General features: G+C 40.5%; 2 protein-coding genes across 3 annotated transcripts in view; one reads left to right on the top strand and one right to left on the bottom strand.

Annotated features, from left to right (window-relative positions):
* On the bottom strand, window positions 1–1672 carry ROMO1 (reactive oxygen species modulator 1). Of its 2 annotated transcripts, none has more exons than XM_017652517.3 (3): window positions 1510–1672; window positions 1192–1322; window positions 1–209 (listed from the first exon to the last, which is right to left on the bottom strand). In XM_017652517.3, exons 2-3 carry the CDS (start codon window positions 1320–1322, stop codon window positions 101–103), a joined length of 240 nt encoding a protein of 79 aa, XP_017508006.3. In that variant the 5' UTR covers window positions 1510–1672; the 3' UTR covers window positions 1–100. The 2 variants fall into 2 exon arrangements, with proteins under 2 accessions (XP_017508006.3, XP_036868757.2); XM_037012862.2 differs by having other exon boundaries at window positions 1460–1563.
* The window catches only part of NFS1 (NFS1 cysteine desulfurase), a 27730-nt gene continuing 12144 nt past the window's right edge, over window positions 1628–17213 (top strand). The window contains exons 1-7 of the mRNA XM_037012860.2: window positions 1628–1764; window positions 2377–2486; window positions 3198–3314; window positions 3902–3985; window positions 6839–6991; window positions 15545–15638; window positions 16346–16480. Of these exons, the coding sequence (XP_036868755.1) occupies window positions 1668–1764; window positions 2377–2486; window positions 3198–3314; window positions 3902–3985; window positions 6839–6991; window positions 15545–15638; window positions 16346–16480 (790 nt within the window). The 5' untranslated portion in view covers window positions 1628–1667. The remainder of the gene's footprint in view (window positions 1765–2376; window positions 2487–3197; window positions 3315–3901; window positions 3986–6838; window positions 6992–15544; window positions 15639–16345; window positions 16481–17213) is intronic.

Consider the following 17213-nt stretch of genomic DNA (forward strand, 5'->3'; position numbering starts at 1 on the left):
TTACTCAAAGACTTTGTTTTTATTATATATAGTACACGGTTTTTTTTAAAGGGTTGTTACTGATCGGTGGGGAACATGTATTGGGCAACCACTGCCATGATTAGCATCGGATGCCCATCCCGATGGCCATGAATGTGCCAAAGGTGCCGCCACTCTGCATCATGGTTTTCCCGATGCCGCCCATCAGCTCCCGACCCCGCATTCCAATCCTGAGAGGAGGAAACCAAGATGTGGCCAATTCGGAACAAAAACACAGGAAAGTGTTAACTGCCCCTTTTTAATGTGTACCACTAATGATGAATCAAGCACTCTTGAGAACTGGCAGATTACCTCTCTTCACCTGTCCGTAGGTAATGACAAGGTAAATGGACCCGGTCAGGATCTCTGGGGAATTTGATGAATAAATCAACTCGACCTTTTGTTTACCACAGGCAGCAAATGCAGTATAAAGTACATGGGCGGAAGTCAGTTTTTTGGGGTTGGTTTTACCTCTGGAATGTATATGATCTCATAAAGGCTTTGTTCTTTAGCCTGTTTCGACCGGAGTCAGTCCTGGGTTCAAGGCCCAGGTCTGCAATTTATAGGCTGGCTGTCTCAGGTGTAAAATGGGGATCGTGACATTCATGGGATTGCTGTGATAACAGCATCTAGCATAGTGAGTAACAGTAAATGCTCAATAAATGGTAATTTACAATAAAATGGGAATAATAGTCACTATTACATGTGAAAACATTTAGGGTGTAGATATCTCTTTCATTTCTACTTCCCGTTCCCAGTACGGTAAAATTGCTCAAGTTTTGTTTCCCTGTGCACAATTGGAAATAACAGTAGCGACAGTAATAATAACCATTAACTGAGCACTTACTGTGTGCCAGATTCTCTGATAAGTGTGCTTTTGATTTGACCCTTATAACTCGGGTAGTCAGTACTGATCTCATTTTACACTTGAGGAAACCCAGGCTCCAATTTGCCTGAAGTTACAGAACGAATAAGGGCCAGGAAGCAGTCTGAATCAAGAGTTCATTGTCAAGCACTGAGGCTTCCAACCTGTTTCAGGTTTAAGGTGGAGGAGAATCAGTCTCGCTGGTTAGAGGGCTGCAAGGGAATTGGAATGAAATAGACTATTCAGGAGTGGAGTGGGGCGAAATGATCCGGTAGTCCTGCCCAGAGACCACAGCCCGCGCCCCTCACCTGAGACAGGAAAAGGTGCCGAAGAGCGCCCCGGCCGCCATGCCCACGGCACAGCCCATCACAAAGCCCATCTTCATGCGGTCGAAGCAGCTTGGCTGGGACTGCCCGTAGGGACCCACGGCCATCGGCATCTGCGGAGTTCGCGGGTTAGGGAAGTGCAGGCCTAGCCGCCAGCCCGAGAGTCGAGCGGAAGTCGGAGGAGGAGGGATGGGGAGCGGGCCCAAGGGTTCGGGGAAGTCCAGGAAGGAAAATAAGCGCATAGCCCAACCTTCACCCTCCTTGTGTTCGGGTCCCTGCACCTCGGAGCCCCCACCTCACCTCGCTCGCGGCCTCGGTCGCCCAGATCTACGTCTACACAGAATACGAGGCGGAGTGCGCTTGCGGCTCTAGGAATAGCTTCCGGGGCGCGGAGCCGTACTTCCGGGAGCCGGTTGAGCGCTGCAGGTTCTTCGGTCTGGGGGTTTCTAGCATCAGCCATGCTACTGCGAATCGCTTGGAGGCGGGCGGCCGCGGTCTTGCCCGCCGCTCCCGGGAGGAGGTCCGAGGCTCCCACTCGGGGGCTGCGCCTGCGCGGTACGCTCCGGGCTGCGGTTGCTGCCAGTCTCTCTCTCTCGAGGCCCGGACATTTCTTCTTGACGCGGCGACGTACCTGAATATTCTAGAGCCTACCTTTTCCTCCCGCTACCCGGACCCTCTGACCCTTCCTCTTGGCCGGATCCCTCACACTTTCTCAGGCTCGCCCTCGGAACCGTTGACTTCGCCGTGCCCTTCCATCAGATCCTGCCCCGCAGGCCCTCAGAGCCTTTAAGACTTGGCCTCCAGACCTCTCCTGGCCAACTTTTAGAGATGGTAGTCTTTCAGACAGTAATCTTTGAAGGAGACCCTACTGACCCTATTTTCACAGTCCTGAATGGCTATGTCCTTTCAGACCCCTCCCCACTCTGAACGAGCGCAATTTGAATATTGTTCAACATCCTCCTCCAAGAACCCTGTCTGTTCCTTACCTCCTTTTACAGTTTACTCAAGTTCTCTTGTTTTGTTTCCTTTTTCATTGAGATTCTACCCCAGCATGTCTTAACCTTACCTCACTTACATCCAGCTTTTACCTTCTGTCTTGGATGCCCTATGTCCACTGTTGTTGCATCCTCTCTCACTTGGCGACTCCGTTCCATTTTTTTTTGTCAGCTGTAGGCCATGCTCCCCAGTCTGCTGTTCCCTCAGATACAGCCCCTGCTCCGGAGGCCGAGTCAGTACTGAGACCTCTGTATATGGATGTGCAAGCTACGACTCCTCTGGTAAGGAAGGAGGGGCAGCTTTCTCCAAGGCTGTTTAAAGCAGTTACATTGTAGAAGTGACAATGCACAGAAATGGCTGGCTCCTTGTAGAAATGAGACTCATTGAGAAATGTATACTGGGAAAAACAGTGAGCCAGCAATCAGGAGGCTTAAGTTGTAATCCACTAGAAAAAGCTCTACACTTACTAGCTATTGATCTTGGTCAGATCACTTCAGTCATCTATAGTTGATCTGTATATACCCACTATAGTAGTACTAAAAAGCATAGGTTCTAGAATTGCTACTTACTGTATGAATTTGGGTAAGTAAGTGGGCTAAAAAGCAGAGCAGCCCTTAGAGCCTGGCACATGATAAGCAATTGAATATTAATGCAGGGCCTCACCAACATGTGCCATGTCCTGGCTCCTTGTAGATCACATTGTCTGGCAGGAATGGAAACACATGCAGAAATGGTTGTCAGAGCAAGGCAGTGTCGGTAGATTAGCTGAGAAGATGGTAGCGTAAACTGATTTAAGATGGGTTTGGAGTAGGCATATATTAGGCTGATACTTGATTAGTACCTTAGGGGATGGAAGAATGTTTGAGGCCTAATGTGGGCAGTGTCTGAAGTGTTGGGAGTGTGTTGAGGTATGTTGGGCAGCTCTGAAAGGGTGGAGTGTGACCTCAGTTAACTATGGCCTCAAAAATACTTGTCTGTTGTGTTGTGCTTAGGACCCTCGGGTGCTGGATGCCATGCTCCCTTACCTAGTCAACTACTATGGGAACCCACACTCCCGGACACATGCTTATGGCTGGGAGAGTGAGGCAGCCATGGAATGTGCTCGCAAGGTTAGTATAGTGGCCTAGGAGGTTCTGTGTCAGAGGTTCAGTGGACTGTGGGAGGCATTTCCTTCTTGGTAATTGTGGGTGGAGGTAGAAATGGTGTGGAGCTCTTTGAGGAAGAGATTCAGAGAGTAGGCTGTGGAGTCCCTCTGAAGGCATTTGATTAGTTCCCACATTTCATAGCTAAATGATGTTGGGCAGGTAATCTAACTTCTCAAAGCCTCAATTTACTCACATTGAAAATGGAGACTTAATAGTCTACTCCTTAAGAGTTATTGGGTGGATTAAATGATACAATGCTGGTGAAGTATTTATTAACACAAATTTAAAAATAAGTGCTCTTAAAAATTATTAATAGTAGTATTAGTATTAGTGTTAGTATTTTGTATCAGGCTAGCAAAGAACCTGGGATCTGGGATGTAACTGGGATGGATCTATCCCTTGTCTGACCCTAGAGGGTACAGATCTTTTTCCTGGGCAATTGGTAGGATGCAGTAGAGCTCTTCTTGCTCCAGAGCTCTGTCCCAGCTCTGTCTACAGCTGCTTTCCTGCTTGGGGAACTGATGTTACTTATCTTGTTTCTTGGCTTGCAGCAAGTAGCATCTCTGATTGGGGCTGATCCTCGTGAGATTGTTTTCACTAGTGGTGCTACAGAATCAAACAACATAGCAATTAAGGTAAGACAAGGCAACCAGAGGGAATATCTAGGCTTTACTGACTTGGGAAATGGTGTCCCTCCATCATTTTGGCTCATATATGTACTTCCTAGCTACCCACTCCCACCCTATTGAAGAAAAGATACAAACATACACTTTTTCTGATTTGTTGCTGCCTTCAAGTCTTTGCAATCCACTCTATCTTAAATCTTTGCTCCTGTTGAACTGAGTTAAGTGAAATAATTGGATAGGAAAGGAGGTGGCTCTTGGACCATCAACCACTTGGTATGGTGGATGGCAGCTTCTTCACAGAGTGAATAGTGGTGACTTAACCCTCTTATCATCCTTTTGATATAGTCACAATGAAATCCAGAATACATTTGTAACTGGGCATGTTTCTCTGTCTCTTGTTACTGGCTTCACTCTTCAAACGTTTGATTTCAGAGCTGCCTTCCTCTCAGCCTTCCCTTTTCTTTCTGCTGTGATCTGTTTGAAACAAGTTCCTTCTGTTTGTCTTAATATCCACATTTTGAAATACTGGTTGCTCTGGTGCCCTCTGTAGGCATTCACTTGATCACCCATTCTGAGGTCAGTTAATGTATACTTGGGACCTACAAATCTTTGGTACTAACAAAAGTAAAATTCTACTCTCAGTAGTCATGTTGGTGTTTCATAGAACATAATCATATTTTTCTGGGCCTGGTTGCCAAGATCACTTGTGTAAATATCAAGGCTCTGACAAATTGTGGGCTACTGAAGTTTCAACTCTGGCACCCCCTCTAACAATTGTCTCTCAACTATGCTACCAGTATTGGTTTTTCTAACTTTGAACTGAGAATAGAGGGCCTGGGATGGGCTCCAGAGTCATCAGCACTCTGAACTATTCCTAGCAGGAAGTCCTTCCTTTGGACTACAGAGACCAGTATAGAGGTCTCTCCAAAGATGAGGATGATTCCTAGATTGGGGAGCACTTCCAAAGCTTTGAAAATATTTGCTCTGAGAGTTTCTACACATCCCAAACCTAAAGGTTAAGGATTGCTAAGAAGAGTTGTGACAATTTTCTGGATGGGTAAATATCTATCTGCTATTAGAGGCTTCAAAACTGGAAAACTGAGATAAAGAGAGTGGGGTTGGAGACAGAGGGAATTTTTAGGTATTTTTCTTTTTATGTTCCTTATCCTCGGGAACATAACAGTTTTTATGTAGTTTAAGTTTGATCTTTTAAGTTTTATATTCTGCTTTTGAAGTAATACTCTGTTATAAGCTCTGAGGGGGATGGGGTTGCACATTTTACTGTCTTAAAATTTTTTTTAAGTAATTCATGTATATGTGATAAGATTTTTTTAACTCTGTAGAGAGGTTTAAAATAAAGTATAAATCTTCCTCTTCTTCCTCCCCTATTCTGACCCCAAGTCCTGTTCCACAAAGTTAACTCTGTTAATTCTGAACTAATTCTATTTAGCATTGTTCCAGAAAAAAAATTATACATAAATATGAATTTGCTTTTAATATTTTCACAAATTGTAGCATGCCATATTTTTCTTCTGTAACCTATGTTCTTCCTATGTTCTTCCATTTCAAATTCCACAATTTTTAGTATAACAACATTCTTTTTCATGGAGTTACGTTATCACAATTTTCTGTTCATTTCTCTCTTGTTGGATGTATTTTTTTTTTAAAGATTGTAAGTGTAACTAAAGTATATTGTGTCTTTATAGCTTGATGTGTCTTTTGACATACTTTCCTAAGGTAAATTCCCAAAAGACTAATCACAGTGAAAGAGTGTGACTACTGCTTTCAAGACATCCTTCTAAATAATTCTCTGAAGAGATTATAGCAAAAATACTGCTGTCAGCAAGGAATGAGTGTATGGGTCTCTACTACCCTGTCACCTTTGGAATAACCATGTTTGTATGTTTTTTGCTATTTAAATAGAAATAAAAAGAGAAGTTTTTTCCTGAGATGCAAGGATAGTCATGTTCCCCATTTTCTACATATTATATAATAAAAAATATATGATTTTGTCCTTTGATCCTGACAGAGAGCTTCAAAACCCCTTGGACTTTCCTGAATGATAGGAATATCTTTTGTTATTCATAACAAGCCCCTTTGGACCTTACCTGAATTTATGGTAACGAAGTGGCTCACCATGGGCCTTTAGTTTCAGGGAAAAGCCTGGCCACCCCAGGAAGACCAAGCATGTGATTAGAGGATTGGAACTTTCAGTACCTCTTCCCTCTGGGGAGGAAATGGGGCATGTGAGTTAACTGGGTGGCCAAAAATTTAATCAGTTATGCCTACATGATGGAACCTCCATAAAAACTCTGGACAGCAAGGCTCAGAGTAGCTGCCAGGTTGGTGAACTCATGGATGTGCTATGAAGGTGGCAAGCCTAGAATCATCAGGAGGTTATGGAAGATCTGTGCTCTTCCCCACTCCAGAACTTGCTCTATGAATCTCTTCCATTCGGCTGTTCCTGAGTTGTATCCTTTATAATAAAACTAGTAGTAAGTTACAGTGCTTCAAGTGGGTTTTGTGAGTTATTCTAGTGAATTACTGAACCCAAGAGGGGTGTGGGAAGCCCTGAATTTGTAGCCATGTGGGCAGAACTACCAGTGGGTGGCTAGTGACATCAAGGCCTTACAGCTGGCATCTAAAGTGGGCATAATCTTGTGGAACTGAGCCCATTAATCTGTAGGATTTGCACTAACTTGGGGTAGTTAGTGCCAGAATTGAATTGTAGGACATGTGGTTTATGTTGGATAACTGGTGTTGGAACATACCACCCTTGCCCACTTTCGCTTTACAAATGAGATTGAAGTCATTGCTGTTTCTCTAAGTATATTCTCTTTCCTTACCACCACCAATCTGTAGGGGGTGGCCAGGTTCTATAGATCACGGAAAAAGCACTTGATCACCACCCAGACAGAACATAAATGTGTCTTGGACTCCTGCCGTTCACTGGAAGCTGAGGGCTTTCAGGTCACCTACCTCCCTGTAAAGAAGAGTGGGATCATCGACCTGAAGGTAGGGGTAGCTCTTGGGAAGGGGAGTAAAATAGGAGGAGCTTGGCTTCAGTATGTTAATCTGTATTTTCCAGCCTTATCTGGAGCTTGAAGGACTAGATCTAATGGTGAGGGTGGGGTTTAGAGAAATAGGCCTGACAGAGAAACCAAGAGTATGTTTTCCCTTTGGTATTTACCATCTTCCTTCTCTCTGGAGGATTCGTTTCTCAGCTCTTTTGGTGCTTCCTGGTTTGTTCAAGAGTCACCAGTCACTGGGCATGTGAGCAGTATGCACATGGCAGAGCTCTGGCCTCCTCCCCTGCACTGATGTTTCTCATCCCTCTAAAGAGGAGATGTAGTTTTGGGGAAGAGTATTTCCCTTTTTGGCCCACATCCTTATATGTTTGTTTGGGGTGATGAATCCAAGCTTTTTGTCCACCAGGTTTTGGATATCAGCATCCCTGTAGAAATCCTAAGGTATGGTTTGTGGACAGAAACCTGTCATGTGTAAATAGAGATAGTTCTACTTTTTCTTTCCAAAGTGGAGGCCCTGGCAAGAACTTTTAATACAAAGTTGAATAGAAGTGGTAATAGTACACACCCTTGTTTTGTTCCTGATCTTGGATGAAAGCTTTCACTATTAAGTAAAATGTTAGCTGTGGATTTTTTCATAGCTATTCTTGCATAGATGTCCTTTATCAGATTGAGGAAGGTATCTTCTCTTCCTAGCTTGTTGAATTTTTTTTTTAATAATGAAAGTGTGTTAGATTTTATCAGTTGCTTTTTCTGTCTACTGAGGTATCATATAGTTTTAAAGATCTCTGTTCTATTAATGTGGTGTATACATTGATTTATTTTTTCTGCTATGTTGAACTTGTATTCCTGGAATAAATCTCACTTGTCATGGGTGTGTGACTTTTGTATATATTGCTGGATTTGATTTGCTAGTATTTTGTTAAGGATTTTTCTATCTGTATTCATTAGGGATATTGATCTGTAGTTTTCCTGTGATATCCTTGTCTGGTTTTGATATTAGGATAATAATGGTCTTAGAATAGACATGTTGGTTGTAAACTATTTGCTGCCCACCACACCACTTCATAAAGCTCTCCATTTTAGCCACACTGCCTTTACATCTTCCTAGTGTGCCTTGGCCAGTCCTGTTATGGGCCTGTTGTCACATATCCCCTCACCAGCCTCCATTCTTTGCACTTAACCTTAATCTTCTCCATTCATTCATTCATTCATTCATTTTTCATTGACGGATAGTTGATATACAATATTGTATTGGTTTCAAGTATACAACACAGTGATTCAACATTACCCATATTATTAAATCCTCAACTAGTGCAGTTACTATTTGTCAATATAGAAAGATGTTACAGAACCATTGACTATATTCTCCATGCTACACTTTCATCCCTGGAACCAGCTTATGATTGAGATTTTGTGTCTCTTTATCCCCCTCACTCACTCTGCCTCCCACTCTCATCCTTTCCTCATAGTAACCAACACTCACTTCTCAGTGTCTATGAGTCTAATACTGTTTTATTCATTTTGTTTTATTTTTAGATTCCACATTTAAGTAAACTCATATGGTCTTTGTCTTTCTTCACCTGACTTATTTCACCTAGCATAATACCTTTTAGGTATAACCATACTGTTGCAAATGGAAGGATTTCTTTTTATTTCTTTTATTTTATTTTTTTATTTTGATATCATGAATTTACAATTACATGAAGAATATTATGTTTACTAGGCTCTCCCCTTCACCAAGTCCCCCCGACAAACCCCATTACAGTCACTGTACATCAGCATAGTAATATGTTGTAGAATCACTACTTGTCTTCTGTGTGTTGCACAGCCCTCCCCTTTCCCCCACGCCCACATTATACTTGCTTACCATGTTACCCCCTTTCTTCTTCCCTGCCCTTATCCCTCCCTACCCTCACATTCTCCCTAGTCCCTTTCCCATTGGTAACTGTTAGTCCCTTCTTGGGTTCTGTGATTCTGCTGCTATTTTATTCCTTCAGTTTTTCTTTGTTCTTATACTCCACATATGAGTGAAATCATTTGCTATTTGTCTTTCTCCGCCTGGCTTATTTCACTGAGCATAATACCCTCTAGCTCCATCCATGTTGTTGCAAGTGGCAGGATTTGTTTTCTTCTTATGGCTGAATAATATTCCATTGTGTATATGTACCACATCTTCTTTATCCATTCATCTACTGATGGACACTTAGGTTACTTCCATTTCTTGGCTATTGTAAAGAGTGCTGCTATAAACATAGGGATGCATCTGTCTTTTTCAAACTGGGCTGCTGCATTTTTAGGGTAAATTCCTAAAAGTGGAATTCCTGGGTCAAATGGTAAGTCTATTTTGAGCATTTTGAAGGACCTCCATACTGCTTTCCACAATGGTTGAACTAATTTACATTCCCACCAGCAGTGTAGGAGGGTTCCCCTTTCTCCACAACCTCACCAACAGTTTTTGTTGTTTGTCTTTTGGATGGTAGCCATCCATACTGGTGTGAGATGATATCTCATTGTGGTTTTAATTTGCATTTCTCTGATAACTAGCGTTGTGGAGCATCTTTTCATGTGTCTGTTGACCATCTGAATTTCTTTTTTGGAGAACTGTCTGTTCAGCTCCTCTGCCCATTTTTTCATTGGATTATTTGCTTTTTTGTTGAGGTGCATGAGCTCTTTATATATTTTGGATGTCAAGCCTTTATCAGATCTGTCATTTACGAATATATTCTCCCATACTGTAGGGTACCTTTTTGTTCTATTGATGGTGTCCTTTGCTGTACAGAAGCTTTTCAGCTTGATGTAGTCCCACTTGTTCATTTTTGCTTTTGTTTTCCTTGCCTGGGGAGATATGTTAATGCAGAAGTCACTCATGTTTATGTCCAAGAGATTTTTGCCTATGTTTTTTTCTAAGAGTTTTATGGTTTCATGACTTACATTCAGGTCTTTGATCCATTTCTAATTTACTTTTGTGTAAATTAGACAGTGATCCAGTTTCATTCTCTAACATGTAGCTGTCCTGTTTTGCCAGCACCATCTGTTGAAGAGACTGTCATTTTCCCATTGTATGTCCATGGCTCCTTTATCATATATTAATTGACCATATATGTTTGGGTTAATGTCTGGAGTCTCTAATCTGTTCCACTGGTCTGTGGCTCTGTTCTTGTGCCAGTACCAAATTGTCTTGATTACTATGGCTTTGTAGTAGAGCTTGAAGTTGGGGAGTGAGATCCCCCCCACTTTATTCTTCCTTCTCAGGATTGCTTTGGCTGTTCTTTGGTGTTTCCATATGAATTTTTGAACTATTTGGTCCAGTTCATTGAAGAATGTTGTAATAATTTGATAGGGATTGCATTAAATCTGCATATTGCTTTGGGCCGGATTGCCATTTTGACGATATTAATTCTTCCTAGCCAAGAGCATGGGATGAGATTCCATTTGTTAGTGTCCTTTAATTTATCTTAAGAGTGTCTTATAGTTTTCAAGGTATAGGTCTTTCACTTCTTTGGTTAGGTTTATTCCTAGGTATTTTATTCTTTTTGATGCAATTGTGAATGGAATTGTTTTCCTGATTTCTCTTTCTATTGGTTCATTGTTAGTGTATAGGAAAGCTACAGATTTCTGTGTGTTAATTTTGTATCCTGCAATTTTGCTGTATTCCGATATCAGTTCTAGTAGTTTTGGAGTGGAGTCTTTAGGGTTTTTTATGTACAGTATCATGTCATCTGCAAATAGTGACAGTTTAACTTCTTCTTTACCAATCTGGATTCCTTGTATTTCTTTGTTTTGTCTGATTGCCGTGGCTAGGACCTCCAGTACTATGTTGAATAACAGTGGGGAGAGTGGGCATCCCTGTCTTGTTCCCAATCTCAGAGGAAAAGCTTTCAGCTTCTCGCTGTTCAGTATGATGTTAGCTGTGGGTTTATCATATATGGCCTTTATTATGTTGAGGTACTTGCCCTCTATACCCATTTTACTGAGGGTTTTTGTCATGAATGCATGTTGAATTTTGTCGAATGCTTTTTCAGCATTTATGGAGATGATCATGTGGTTTTTGTCCTTTTTGTTTATGTGGTGGATGATGTTGATGGATTTTTGAATTTTGTACCATCGGATTTCTTTTTTTTTAAGACTGAATAATATTCCATTTTGATGTGTATGTACCACATTTTCTTTATCCATTCATCTATTGATGGATGCTTTGGTTGCTTCCATATCTTGGCTATTGTAAATAATGCTGCAATAAATATAGAAGTGCATGTATCTTTTCAAATCAAGGGTTTTGTTTTCTTTGGTTAAATTCCCAAGAGGGGAATTTCTGGATCGAATGATTTTTCTATTAGTTTTTTGCAGTGCCTCCATACTGCTTTCCACAGTGGCTGTTCCAGTTTACATTCCCACCAAGAGAGTAAGGTTTTCTCTACATCCTCGCCAACATTTGTTATTTCTTGTCTTTTGTATAGTAGCCATCCTAACTTGTGTGAGGAGATACCTCATTGTGGTTTTGATTTGCATATCTGTGATGATTAATGATAGGGAGCATCTTTTCATATGGACATCTGGGTTGTTTTCTAGGTTTTGACTATTATGAATAAAACAACTATGAACATTTATACTTAGCTTTTTAGTGTGAATTTAAGCTTTCATTTCCCTGAGTTAAATGCCCAGGAGTGTAATTATTAGGTCATATGGTGATTTCATGTTTAGTTTTATAAGAAACAAAAACTGCCAATATTTTTATAGCATAGCTGTACCATTTTATGTTCTTACCAATAGCATATGAATGGTTCAGTTTCTCTGTATCTTGACCAGCATTTTGTGCTATCACTATATCTGACCCTTGAACAACAAGGAAGCTAGGGGCACAGACCCTGCACAATTGAAAATCTGGAGGGTGGAGCCAAGATGGCAGCATGAATAGAGCAGTGGAAATCTCCTCCCAAAGCCATATATATTTTTGAAAATTCAACAAATACAACTGTCCCTAAAAAAGAGACCAGAAGATACAGAACGACAGCCAGGCTACATCTACACCTGCGAGAACCCAGTGCCTCATGAAGGGGGAGAAGAAGGCCACAAACCAGCAAGAAAGGATGTTCTCCGAGCTGACACATGCACCAGCTTCCCACAACTACCTCTATCGCCATGAAAAAACAAAAGAAGTTGATACAGACCAGACTAACCAGACATCCTCCCCTGAGAAGGAATCTGGGGAGATAGACCTAACCAATCTCCCTGAAAAATAATTCAAAATAAAGGTCATAACCATGCTGATGGAGCTGAAGAGAAATATGCAAAAGCTAAGGGATGATGTCTGGAAGGAGATTACAGAAATGAAACAATCTCTGGAAGGATTTATAAGCAGAATAGATGAGATGCAAGAGGCCATTGATGGAATAGAAACCAGAGAACAGGAATGCCTAGAAGCTGATGCAGAGAGAAATAAAAGGATCTCCAGGAATTAATCAATATTAAGAGAACTGTGTGACCAATCCAGATGGAACAATATTCGCATTATAGGGGTACCAGAAGAAGAAGAGAGAGAAAAAGGGATAGAAAGTGTATTTGAAGACATAATTGCTGAAAACTTCCCAAAACTGGGGGAGGAAATAATCGTTCAGACCATGGAAGTACACAGAACTCCCAACAGAAGGGACCCAAGGAGGACAACACCAAGACACATAATAATTAAAATGGCAAAGATTAAGGACAAAGACAGAGTTTGAAAGGCAGCTAGAGAGAGGAAAAAGGTCACCTACAAAGGAAAACCCATCAGGTTATCATCAGATTTCTCAACAGAAACCTTACAGACCAGAAGAGAATGGCATGATATATTTAATGCAATGAAACAGAAGGGCCTTGAACCAAGAATACTATATCTAGCACGATTATCATTTAAATGTGAAGGGGAGGGATTAAACAATTCCCAGACAAGCAAAAGTTGAGGGAATTTGCCTCCCACAAACCACCTCTACAGGGTATTTTAGAGGGACTGCTCTAGATGGGAGCACTCCTAAGGCTAAATAGATGTCACCAGAGAAAATAAAATCACAGCAAAGAAAGCAGACCAACCAAATACTAACCAAAAGCAAAATATAAAATCAACTACCCACAAAAGCAGTTAAAGGAAACACAAAAGAGCATAGAATAAAACACCCAACATATAAAGAATGGAAGAGGAGGAATAAGAAGGGAGAGAAATAAAGAATCACCAGACAGTGGACAGTGTCTATAATAGCTCAATAAGCAAGTTAAGTTAGGTAGTAAGATACTAAAGAAGCTATCCTTGAACCTTTGGTAACCACGAATCCAAAGCCTGCAATGGCAATAAGTACAAATCCATCGATAATCACCCTAAATGTAAATGGACTGAATGCACTAATCAAAAGACACAGAGTAATAGAATGAATGTAAAAGCAAGACTCATCTATATGCTGCTTACAAGAGACCCACCTCAAACCCAAAGACATGCACAGACTAAAAGTCAAGGGATGGAAAAAGATATTCCATGCAAACAACAGGGAGAAAAAAGCAGGTGTTGCAGAACTAGTATCAGACAAAATAGACTTCAAAACAAAGAAAGTAACAAGAGATAAAGGACATTACATAATGATAAAGGGCTCAGTCCAACAAGAGGATATAACCATTATAAATATATATGCACCCAACACAGGAGCACCAGCATATGTGAAACAAATACTAATAGAACTAAAGGAGGAAATAGAATGCAATGCATTCATTTTAGGAGACTTCAACACACCACTCACTCCAAAGGGTAGATCCATGAGACAGAAAATAATTAAGGACACAGAGGCACTGAACAACACACTAGAACAGATGGACCTAATAGACATCTATAGAACTCTACATCCAAAAGCAACAGGATACACATTCTTCTCAAGTGCACATGGAACATTCTCCAGAATAGACCACATACTAGTCCACAAAAAGAGCCTCAGTAAATTCAAAAAGATTGAAATCCTACCAACCAACTTTTCAGACCAGAAAGGTATAAAACTAGAAATAAATTGTACAAAAAAAGAAAAAGGGCTCACAAACACAGGGAGGCTTAACAACATGCTCCTAAATAATCAATGGATCAACGACCAAATTAAAATGGAGATCCAGCAATATATGGAAACAAATGACAACAACAACACAAAGCCCAAACTTCTGTGGGACGCAGCAAAAGCAGTCTTAAGAGGAAAGTATATAGCAATCCAGGCATATTTAAAGAAGGAAGAACAATCCCAAATGAATAGTCTAACTTCACAATTATCGAAATTGGAAAAAGAACAACAAATGAGGCCTAAAATCAGCAGAAGGAGGGACATAATAAAGATCAGAGAAGAAATAAATAAAATTGAGAAGAATAAAACAATAGAAAAAAATCAATGAAACCAAGAGCTTGTTCTTTGAGAAAATAAACAAAATAGATAAGCCTCCAGCCAGACTTATTAAGAGAAAAAGAGAATCAACGCACATCAACAGAATCAGAAACGAGAAAGGAAAAATCATGACGGACCCCATAGAAATACAAAGAATTATTAGAAAATACTATGAAAACCTATATGCTAACAAGCTGGAAAACCTAGAAGAAATGGAGAACTTCTTAGAAAAATACAACCTTCCAAGACTGACCAAGCAAGAAATACAAAATCTAAACAAACCAATTACCAGCAAAGAAATTAAAGGGGTAATCAAAAAACTACCCAGGTATGATAAAGGGCTCAGTACAACAAGAGGATATAACCATTATAAATATATATGCACCCAACACAGGAGCACCAGCATATGTGAAACAAATACTAATAGAACTAAAGGAGGAAATAGAATGCAATGCATTCATTTTAGGAGACTTCAACACACCACTCACTCCAAAGGGTAGATCCATGAGACAGAAAATAATTAAGGACACAGAGGCACTGAACAACACACTAGAACAGATGGACCTAATAGACATCTATAGAACTCTACATCCAAAAGCAACAGGATACACATTCTTCTCAAGTGCACATGGAACATTCTGCAGAATAGACCACATACTAGTCCACAAAAAATCCCCGGGTCAGATGGATTTATCTCGGAATTTTATCAGACATACAGAGAAGATATAATACCCATTCTCCTTAAAGTTTTCCAAAAATCTGGATATAACTTTTGACTCTCTAAAAACTTAACTGCTAATAGCTTAATGTTAACTGGAAATCTTACTGATAACTTAAATAGTCAAGTACATATTTTGTATGTTATGTGTATTACTGTATTCTTACAATAAAGTAAGCTAGAAAAAAGAAAATGGTTTTTCAAAAATTGTTGCAAATCTCCCTAAAATTTTCCAATGTCTTTAATGAAAACAAAACAAAATTGTGTATAAGTGCACCCACCAGTTCAAACCACTGTTGTTCAAGGCTTAACTATATTTTTAGTTTAACCATTGCAATAGGTGTGTATTGAATCCTTTTCAAGACTGAGCTTGCCTACATTCTGAGTTAGGGAGGACTTTATTGGTCCTATATAGTCTCCTTACTCCTGATATTCTTAGGAACTAGAGGCCGCCATCCAGCCAGATACCAGCCTGGTCTCAGTCATGACTGTCAACAATGAGATTGGAGTGAAGCAGCCCATTGCAGAAATAGGTGAGTATTATCAGTGGACCTTGATACTGATACTGGATAGTGGATCCCAATACTGGTATCTATCTAAAGAGCAGAAGTAGGGAGCTGTAACATTTTATAGAGTGCAGTAAGGAAATCAAGGGAGAGAGAATTTCAGTTCCTCTTTCAAGGACATGTGTAAGTGGCATAGCCAGTGTTTGAATCCAGGTGTAGTACCCTTTATGTTATTTTCATTTTACTGCAGCTGGTGCTGAAATAAAATAAAAAACCTCCACACTTTTTTCTCTTCCTCTTTCACCTTTTTTTTTTTAACTTTGTAACGTCTCTTTATTATGTTCACTTAGACCCAGTGACTCACCCTGTAACCTCTTAGGCACACTAGCAAATAGATCAGTTAATCTTTGCTTGCATCTTTTAAATCAAAAAGGATCTGAAAGCTAACCTGATATATTGAAAGGCCAGTGTTAATGAGTTATGAAGACTCTGATGTATCAGAATATCTGGAGCGTTCTGATTTGGTGCTTTGAACTTGCTCTTATTTATTCTAGTTAAGAAGAGAGAGAGAGAGAGAGAGAGAGAGAGAGAGAGAGAGAGAGAGAGAGAGAGAGAGAGAGAGAGAGAGAGATGCCAGGTGCAGTTTTGCCTTAGAAGTCAGGTTCATTGTGGGACCACTGTCAGGTGATTTCCCAACGTTGTGCTAGGGTTCTTCCCTTCTGTTGTTTCCTCAGGTCAGATTTGCAGTTCCAGAAAGGTATATTTCCATACCGATGCAGCCCAGGCTGTTGGAAAAATCCCACTTGACGTCAACGACATGAAAATTGATCTCATGAGCATCAGTGGTCATAAAATCTATGGTCCCAAAGGTACAGCCCCACCTCGACTTCCTTCTCGAAGAACCTCCCAGCAAACCGTTTGGCAGATACCTTTGGACTCATTTTGGGCTACCCTTACTCTCAAAGGAGCTTGTACATTCAGAGTGCATTGCAGAATGCAAGTGTCATTTAGCAATAGTCAAGAACACCTGCCTATTTGTAGACCCTCACAGTTACTATATATACCAGACCATTCTTCCCTGGTCTCTTTAGAAAATCCTTAGAAAACATGTAGACATTAATTTGAGGAAGAAGGGTTTTCTCATATCACATTTAGCTAGGTAAGTCCAGCTATCTTGTCTGACCCAGTATGATACCCAGAGCAATATTCTTTGAGTCCTTTTTTCCCTGTATCTTGCTTTAAGCCTATGGGAAGATTGTATGGGCTTTTATATCTCTTGGTGTTTGTTCCTAGATTTACTAGTTGTGTTACTGTTAGTCTCAAGGATACTTGTCTTTCCCTATGGTCTTATTGGCCTAGGAATGTTTTCTAGCTAGAATTCTGCCTCTTGACCCCAGCCATTGGGAAGATACTGTTGTCTTCAATTTTGTAAAAGTAGCCATAAAAAAACAAAATAACTCCTGTCTCTAGGATGAGGGCCTGTGGTGGTTGGTAATGCCAGTACCCTTTCTGTGTTTGCAGTGTGTCATCTGGGTGTACACCCTGTAAAAAAAGATGTGATAGCTCCTAGAAGTATGTAAGATGGCTTCTTCTCAAGGTTCC

This window comes from Manis javanica, chromosome 5 (genome assembly GCF_040802235.1).
Source record: "Manis javanica isolate MJ-LG chromosome 5, MJ_LKY, whole genome shotgun sequence".
Classification (NCBI taxonomy): domain Eukaryota; kingdom Metazoa; phylum Chordata; class Mammalia; order Pholidota; family Manidae; genus Manis; species Manis javanica.